The sequence below is a fragment of the Momordica charantia genome (genome assembly GCF_013281855.1).
Source record: "Momordica charantia cultivar OHB3-1 chromosome 7 unlocalized genomic scaffold, Mcharantia_2.0 BLBB01000007.1, whole genome shotgun sequence".
Classification (NCBI taxonomy): Eukaryota; Viridiplantae; Streptophyta; class Magnoliopsida; order Cucurbitales; family Cucurbitaceae; genus Momordica; species Momordica charantia.
Window position 1 is genome coordinate 892,235 of NW_028275165.1, and position 8,030 is coordinate 900,264.

The 8,030-nt window shown below is 31.8% G+C and overlaps 1 protein-coding gene across 2 annotated transcripts; it reads right to left on the reverse strand.

Moving 5' to 3' along the window:
• Positions 1 to 863: 863 nt before the first annotated feature.
• LOC111022581 (protein IQ-DOMAIN 13) lies at positions 864 to 6,738 on the reverse strand. Of its 2 annotated transcripts, none has more exons than XM_088126217.1 (6): positions 6,452 to 6,738; positions 4,249 to 4,342; positions 2,574 to 2,963; positions 2,214 to 2,438; positions 1,894 to 2,025; positions 864 to 1,786 (listed from the first exon to the last, which is right to left on the reverse strand). In XM_088126217.1, the coding sequence occupies exons 2-6, from the start codon at positions 4,321 to 4,323 to the stop codon at positions 1,073 to 1,075; spliced, it is 1,536 nt and encodes a 511-aa protein (XP_087982343.1). In that variant the 5' UTR covers positions 4,324 to 4,342; positions 6,452 to 6,738; the 3' UTR covers positions 864 to 1,072. The 2 variants fall into 2 exon arrangements, with proteins under 2 accessions (XP_087982343.1, XP_087982342.1); XM_088126216.1 differs by having other exon boundaries at positions 2,574 to 2,978; positions 6,452 to 6,736.
• Between the last annotated feature and the right edge of the window lie 1,292 nt (positions 6,739 to 8,030).

Here is an 8,030-nt window from a genome sequence, read left to right on the forward strand (position 1 = left end):
ATCCTTGCCCCTGGACCATGGAAGTTCTCTGAACCAAAATGCAACAAAAATGAAGAGTCATCCCAAGAAATCGCAGACAAGTGCACCATTCAATTCTCTGCCTGATAACTCTTCAAAATACTCATATAACAAAACCACAGACCATACATAACAATGTTTCATTTGATTTTGTTAGCCGCAAAAACCCTATCAACATGCAATGGGGAGATCTTCGACACCTAGCCACCATCCGCTTCACAGAAACAGGTGAGGAAGAAGGATTCTTCCTAGAAATTGCCTCCACCATAGCAAGAGAGGTCCCTATTATATTTCGATCCATGCTACTTCTTGAAAAAACTACGGAATGGACACCCTTTGAAAAAACTCAATCGAAGAACTGAGATAAAACATACACCATTCATACGGAGGAGGGAAGAGGCCACTGGCCACCCTCCCCTCCTCACTTTTTGCTTTAACTCCTTTGAAAATACTCAATCTTCACCGAGAGAAAACCTCCAAACCGAAGAAAAAGAGTTTTGGTCCATTCCCAAACTAATTTTAAAAATATGAAAATTTGATTTGGTAGGTTGATTTTACAAAAGATTTATAGATATGGTTATTTTAATTTAGAGACCAAAACACATTTAAACCTGGCTAAATAGTGTCAATTTTCTTGGCAGGCATCAAAATTGAGACTTTTCGAAATCCCATGGTTAGAAAATTTTAAACTTTAGGACCAAACTAACCCTTAGGTCAATTTTTAATTAAAAAAAAACAAAACCGTCAACTTGTATATAACTCAACTTGTATCTTTCACAAAAAGAGAAATTCGAATCTCAATACGTGGTTTGAATTAAAAATAAAACTATTATTTACTTGTTAAGTGATGATATAGAAGGAAAGTATTTAAAAACTAACAATTAGGGTACAAAAGCAATAAAGCTCATTGTTTTTAAAACCTCTCAAATCCCATTACATTCAAACTATCATTTTTATCCCCATCTATTGCATCTTTTTATTGGTTTACACTCATTCAATAGTAGAGGGAAAAAAAACAAAGATAAAGAACAAAAAATGGTAAAAACAATAATAATCACACAAATCTGTTAAATGGCTTCCTTCCAACCCCAGCAGGCAAGGAAACAGTAGAATCCACACTCAAATTGCCCGCAGATTGCAAGGATTGATTCTTGTCCAAAACCCTTTGAGAGCTTGAATCCTTGTTTGAGAACAAGTTGCCTTTGTTCCACTTGAAAGATCCCAACCCTTGTGTGAAAGGGAATGATATCCTCCTTTTCGACTCGCTGGTCGGGGTCACGACGACGAACCGCTCTTTCGGGGTGCTACTGCCTCTTAGCTTGGCCTTGGCCGAGACCGTGGGAGCCATGTAGTGCGGGACCGAGAAAGGAGGGCAACTTGTGAGGCTATCATCGTCCTTTAGCGGCACGTCGAATGGTGAATCGATTCCATTGCCTCTTGGCCTTGAATATCTCGAGCTGGCGGGCGGGGTTCGAAACGCGGGGGGAGGGGTTCGGAATGCTGGTGAGTTTCGCGAGGGTTTCGTCGTTGGGAGGATGGTCGATTTCGTAGACTTTGGTGTGAGAGTTTGATCCATGTTGTTGTTGCTTGGGGTTTGCTTTGGTTGTGGAGTTGGAGGTGCAAGTAGGAAATTTTTGAGAGTTTGAGGTTCAGAAGGAACATTTGAGGGAGGCAATTGACGCTCTAACCAATTCCACCACCATGGAAATCCTGCGGATCTAAGATCTGCCATAACAGCTTGAGCTGAGTTTGGACTGGCCTTCCACAACTACAATGAAATTATCAAAAGAATAATAGAGAGTTTAATAAAATTGTTATCGAACAAGGCATAAAAACCGACATCGCAATTTAAATTTGATCTCGAAGTCATAGTACCTGATGAGAATATGCATAAGCCATTGCTCGCTCTCTCTTGATTATAGCCTCAGCTTTTCTTTGCAATCTTGCTTCTATTTCCTCTCTTGTTAGCAAGCTATCATCCCAATCTTCTTGATTACCTGCCTCAGACTATAGAGATCCTTCCCTTGTTAGTATCACACTTAACAAAAAAACATAGAGATGCCTCTCTTAGCTTGGTTAAATTACCACGAAACTAAAAAACTTAACCTATTTAAGACCGGAGTAAATCGAATCTTCTTGATTCATTCTTTCCTCTCGATCGATGGAACAAGAAAACGAAGAAGAAAGAAACTCACAGGTTGAGTGAAGCTCCATTTGCCCAAGGCATTATCGGCATCCTGATTCTGGTGGCGAGGCTGAATGTCGAGCATCTGAATTCGACGTGACTGAATCTGAGACTGAACCCTCACCAACAGCTGCATCTGCTTCATTGCGTTCGCCGTCTGCCGCTTCACGTTCTGCCCTCTCACCACTCCTTGAAGTCTCATCAGCCCCTTTAGTGCTCTAAAGCTCCTCCTCGCCTACACCCCACAAACTCAAATCTTGTTACTCGACACGTTTGATAATTTTACTCAAAAAAAAAAAAAAAAACTTTAGTTAGACGAGTTTTAACATGTTTGGTTGGGTGGTTTGATACTCATTGAAGAAAAACTTACCACATAACCTCTATATGCTGCTTGAATCTTTGTTGCAGAAGCATGGTGGTTCCGAAGAGTCGGCTCAGGTCGAAAGCGAAACCCCTTAGGGCGGTTTACGACCCTCGGAGAAAGAGCTCTGGGAGGAGAGATGGGCAAGGAGGGTCGTCGAGCGGAGGAGGTTCTCGGAGAAATAGCCCTTGGAGAAGCATTTCTGGGAGTAACAAAGGGAGGGGTTGGTGGTGAGGAAGGCCTAAATGCTACTCTTTGTTGCTCCCTCTCAAAATCCAAGAAGATCTTCTCAACACTACTTGGCTCCCTAAAGAGGGGAATGAGGGAATTGGACTCTCCATTCCTTAATTTTCCAACTCCTCCTTTGTTCTTTTCTTTCTTGTTTCTTTTCTCAAATTCCTGCAAATGTCGTCCCTAAAGACAATTGTAAATATATCAAAAATATGAAGTTCCAATCTTAAATGATAACTTTACCCAAATGATATATATATATGTAATACAAGTAATATATCTGTAATATCTGACTACTCATATATGTCGTGATATACATTTGATATACTTACAATATGTATGTGATATACATCTAATATAATACTGATACGAGTGTCCGATATACTATTAATATGACTATCTAATATACTACTAATATAATTGAAAATTTTCGCTATATTTGAAAATTTAAAAGACAGGTGACATTTTAAAATACGTCAAAGATTTTTTCTGCCTGCTGCAATTTCAGTAAAAGTAAGCTTTTATACCCACAACATTAAAAAGGAAAAAAAAAGGTTATAAGGATATCTCGAGACATGATTTTGATAACGAACTCTAAATTTGTGTAACGTATATTTGAATTAATTTCTTTTTATCGTTTTGATTTGCAGCTCGATTAGGAAGAATCAATATTTCTATGGTATTACAATATAGGACCATGTTCAAATTTGTTGCTTCTTTATAAATATAGTAGAATTTGCAGCAAGATCTATAATTTGTCATTCTTACATATGTTTTGATCCTCCATTTTCATTTGTTTCATTCTAATTCTTACATTTTTGTAAATCTATACATTAAGAGAAATCAACATAAATAATGAGGACACAGAAAAGATTAGAATGGGTATTCAATTCAGATTGAAAATATTTATTTATTGATTTTAGATTAAGCAAATATTTATTTGACAGATTTACTTATTTAAAACTGTCTTTAAATTATAGGATCCAAATAGTAAAAATTCTAATAACAACACTTCTATGTTTTTAGTTATTTCAAATTTTAAATTTGAAATGGGAAAGTGTAGAATTACATTAAAAATATAAAAACTTTGATAAATATATTATTTCATGCTATAAATTCATTTTCTTTTTTTTAAATTAAAACATAATATATTATAAATTTGTAATATTGTAAAACAATACATATAAAAAATTTATAACATATAAAATTTAGATTGAAATAAAAATACTAGCTGACCTATACTACTAGTTTAAAAATATATTATTAAATTTCCAAATCTACCACCAAATACATATTGAAAAATACCGAAAACATGGAATATAATTATGTTCTTTATTGAATCCTTTACTTTCAGATTTATGTTTTCAAAACACCGTCAATAAAGGAAAAAAAATGAAAGATTGAAATATTGAAATTACTAAAGTACCCCTCAAAGAAAAGATAATTTACATACATTTCCTGGCTTTTCCTTGGAGTTGGGTGTAAAAGCCCTCTTTATAGCAGCAATCCAACTTCCTTTCTTCCCCATGGACCATTACTGTTTAGGCCTGCAATTAAAATAGTTATAATAAGAAAAAAAAAATTAAAATTTTTTAATTATTTCACTAACGTTTAATTTATCCTCTGTATTAAGAATGAAATCAAAAGTTTTTAAAATATTAGACGTAAAATTGAAAATTGATGTATATATATATGTTTTAAGGATTCTAAATACTATATTTTCTTCTTTAGAAACTAAAATAGGTAATTTTTAACTTTATTTTGTCATTTAATGCATGTGCAAGATTTCAAAAGTAAAAGAAATTATGAGCAAGCAACAAACTTAATTCTTGAAAACTGAAAAATAAGAACAAAATTGTTATTATTAAGCAACATTTTCATGGTCTAAATAGGTTTATTTAGAGGAAACGAAAAAACTGAGAGTTTATATCTATATATATATGAGGGTAGAAATATAAATTAATTTTTAAATTTTACTTCAGACCATGAACTTTCTTCCTTGTTTTATTTTGGTTATTTATTTTCAGACATTCTGTTTTAGATTCTAAACTTTTAAAATATTATGTTATAGTCCTAAAATTTTACATAAAAACTATGTTGGTTCGACCAATTAATTTTATCCTATTAATTTTTTATTGATAGGATAGACGAATAAAATTACAAAAATGACAAAAATAAATATAATTTTGACTCTAAACTTTTTAAAATAGAGGAAATTAAAAAAAAAAAAGAACTGCGTAATTTTAAAAATGCTTTTTTATTTTTTCTAAAAAATGTCATAAGTTCGATTTTCTTGCTTCTCATATGATAGGATTTTCGGTATGAATTCAAATCATATTATGCTATTCGTATAAAATTTTAAACTTATGTATATTTAAAATGAAAGGTTAAAATATTTTCATTAAAATAATGATTTAGTTCTTAAACTTTAGTTTGTAACCATTTAATCCTTGTACTTTAAAAGTGGTAACAATTTAATCCATATAGTTTAAAGTTCGTAACAATTTCATTTCAATTGTAAAAAAAAAAAATTGTTAAGATTTAATGAAATTTATTATATATGTAAATCAATAAATGACGAGAGATTAAATGTGTTTATATATTACAAATAATGAATCCGGTATATGATAAAAATCAACACTAAATTTTTATGAGATTTTTCATAGCAGAGACTCAATTATTACACACTAAAATTCAAAGGTTAAATTATTACAAATTTGAAAGTACGGGAGACTTTGACAACCATTAAATATTTAATAACATAAGAGGAGAATACAAAAATATAGATTTCTTTTTTAAATAATAAACTGTGAAATTTTTAATAATGAATTCTCAACATCTAAACATTTTTTCTTTTGGCTAAGCTTAGAGTTTCATCTTCGCTTCAAACGTAATTTTAAGGATATAACGACATTAAAATTTTTTAAAAATTTCCAAATCAAAATTAGATATTTTTTTTTTAAGTAGCCTTCAAACGAAAATAAAAAGAAAGAAAAAACCATCTTCATTCTTTTAAGGGCCGAGCAATTAATGAAGAAATGATGAAATAATTGCCCCTCAATTTGCCTTGAGACTCAAAAAAATATATGAAAAATAATTTAAAACTTTTCTGCTAATTTGGCAGAAGTGAAAAATATAATATTATATATATATATATATATATATATATATATATATATATATATGCAAAGTTAAGATGTTAAACTTTGTCCATTCTTATGAAATTTTTTGGCTTCTCCTCATGCTATACAACACAAGAAACAACAAGAAAAAACAAAAAATCCAAAATGGATGGAGAAGAAATTATTGGCAAAGACTAGAAGAATGTGATTTGTAAATTTACCCTATTTAATATATACGACGATAATCATAAAATGAATTTTGAATTTGTATCTAATAATTATCTGAGACAACCACTTTAAATATTTTTTCGAGAGGGAAAGGAAAAAAAATTGAGAAGGAAATCAACACGAAAATTTTGAACATGTATTCAACAATTACCATTGACGTCACTGTACAAAATTCGAACCTACATCAAATGGTTATTCGTGACAACCCATCCAATAATTTTGAGATTGGGAAAAGAGAAGAAGCATCAATTAACGAAGAGAACCCAAATCAAAGTTTATAACAAAAAAGATATAAAAGTTTTTTACCTCATTGAAGAGCTTAGCTGCAACAAAAATGGAAGAAGAGAAGGCAATAGAGAGAGAAGATTTTCACTCTTTTTTTCTCTCTCTCTCTCTCTCTCCTCTTACTCCACATGCTTCTCTCTCAACTTCATAGCTCTCAATCAAATGTTGTTCAACTTTCTCTCTCTATATTCAACAAAAGAAAACAACTTTGGATCTGCTACCCTTTCACCTTTTAAGGGATTTATATGTTTTTCTTTGGGTTTTATGATGAGAGAGAGAGAGAGAGAGAGAGAGAGAGGAGAGAGATGGCCAGTTTCTCACTCAATGAAGCCAACTCCAACTAACTTTACTTGAATAATAAGAATCATTGATAGACAGTTAGGCAGAGGGAATAAGAAACTCTATGATGTATCTTCTTTTTCTTTCTTAATCATTTCAATAGACCTATGATGTAAAATTCCGACCGGATAATATTTTGGTACTTGTTGCTAAGTATCTCACGTCGAAAAGGGAGTGAGACCTCCTCTCATTGTCAATTGATTTTGAGATGGAAATCCAAAAATATTGATATGGTATCAAAGTTCAAATAAGCACAAACGAGCATCTAGTCCAAAAATAGAATCCGACCAAGATTGATGAGCTAAAGAAGCCGCGATATATCTTGAGAGACATGTTAAAGATCCCACGTTGCAACGTAAAAGGTATTTCCTCTCATTGCAAATTAGCATTGAGATGAAATCCATGAATATTAATACTTATCGATAAGTAGGTACATTCTACTCATCGTTGTTAAAAATAAAATTGACAGGTAAAAGAGATGAATGCATAGAAGAACAGAAAGAAAATTATTCTTTTTTTTTACATAAATAAATAACTGTCAATTTTTTAACGTGAGAAGTAGAAAATATTGCTTATCCAAAAATACTTAAATATTATTCTTAAAGGTGGATTATTTTTTATTTTTTATTTTTTTGGTTAAGTATGTACTTATCGGCTGTTGTAATTTCATGCTTTGTGTCAATTTCATCATTTCAATAGTTTTAGAAGTTATAATGGGATCATTAATATTTAATTCCTAAACATTCCTATTTATTTTGGTGTTTTGGTTTTTTCAAGACTTTTTAAGTGATATGTTTTAATATCTCAACGCTTTTTGAATGTTTAATCGAAAATCATGATGGTGTCATATGTAGTCCTTAAATTTCAAACAGCTTTTTATATATATATATTTTAATTCTAATAAGTCTCAACTGTTAATATTTTTATCTAAATGTGATACGCTAATCAACTAACCAGTGTTGATTTGACATGATGATGCATGAGATACAAGAGAGAATAGGTTAACTAAATAAAGAAAAGTGGCCAAAATTTTTGTTTGCTCTCCTTGCCAACCTTGACAATCTTCCACTCCAACAAAGTATAACCTTCGGAGCATATGATCTATGACTCTTGACCCAGCGAGAGTCTACTCTTATTCAACAGGTTCAAAATAGAGTACTTGTTACACGGATCATCTTGATCACTTTCCCTCAAACAAAGATATGTCTTATTATCAAGAGAGACGTCGAATGATTGGTCGTCTTGCTCGCCTCATCCGATC

Coding starts and splice junctions, on each gene's coding strand:
- LOC111022581 (XM_088126216.1), bottom strand. CDS start 4,323: ATGGGGAAGAAAGGAAGTTGGATTGCTGCTATAAAGAGGGCTTTTACA. Junction 2,439..2,573: donor CAGCATATAGAGGTTATGTG/GTAAGTTTTTCT, acceptor TGTGGGGTGTAG/GCGAGGAGGAGCTTTAGAGC. Junction 2,026..2,213: donor AATGGAGCTTCACTCAACCT/GTGAGTTTCTTT, acceptor GGATCTCTATAG/TCTGAGGCAGGTAATCAAGA.